The following is a 647-nucleotide window of genomic DNA, read 5'->3' on the forward strand; positions in this document are numbered from 1 at the left end:
CAAAATACAGGACTGCGAGACATCCGTGGTGGAGAGTTGAGTGAAAGCTTTATCAAACTAGTTACTCACCATCAGTGAAGATGGAAATTCTACAGATAACAGATAACCTAGACAAACTTCAACATCATCTAATCGAAGGCTCAATCCTTATAATGAGATAAATATAAACTAATTTGGCAAACATTAATTCGACGCATTTAACTGAAAATTAAACTAGAACTGTATAATATCCAGTTAGCGTGATGCTGTACTTCATATATCTTAGTGTTGCTTTGCTATATGAGCTATATCATCTGGTAAATTGATGTGATTGCCGAGATGATGAGAGCTGAGATGTGTCCGCTGGTGTCGCTATCTTTCACTCAGTTATCACCGCCATGTTGCACATCAGACATTAGTAAATGAACGTCTCCTTCAATATGCTGCGAGCTTCTCAGCCTCAATGGATGACAAGTGCAATTCTCACCCTCAATGACCGCCATCGCTCCCCTGGCCCAGGAGGCGAGGGTCTCCTTGGCCTGCAGGAACCTACTGTAGTACTCCTCGGTCTGTAGGAACTCGTTCATCCAGCTGACCTCCTGTTCGTGTTGGAGAGACGGAAGAGGGCATCAGCTGTTATTCCCATGCTTGAGCTGATTACATCTACC

The 647-nt window shown here is 43.4% G+C and overlaps 1 protein-coding gene across 1 annotated transcript in view; it reads right to left on the minus strand.

The window, feature by feature from the left end:
- LOC119591387 overlaps positions 1-647 on the minus strand; it is a gene marked incomplete in the record, with an annotated part of 32,034 nt that overhangs the window by 13,967 nt on the left and 17,420 nt on the right. The window contains 1 exon segment of the mRNA XM_037940126.1: positions 467-578. Within this exon segment, the coding sequence (XP_037796054.1) occupies positions 467-578 (112 nt within the window).

The sequence above is a fragment of the Penaeus monodon genome, chromosome 28 (genome assembly GCF_015228065.2).
Source record: "Penaeus monodon isolate SGIC_2016 chromosome 28, NSTDA_Pmon_1, whole genome shotgun sequence".
Taxonomy (NCBI): Eukaryota; Metazoa; Arthropoda; class Malacostraca; order Decapoda; family Penaeidae; genus Penaeus; species Penaeus monodon.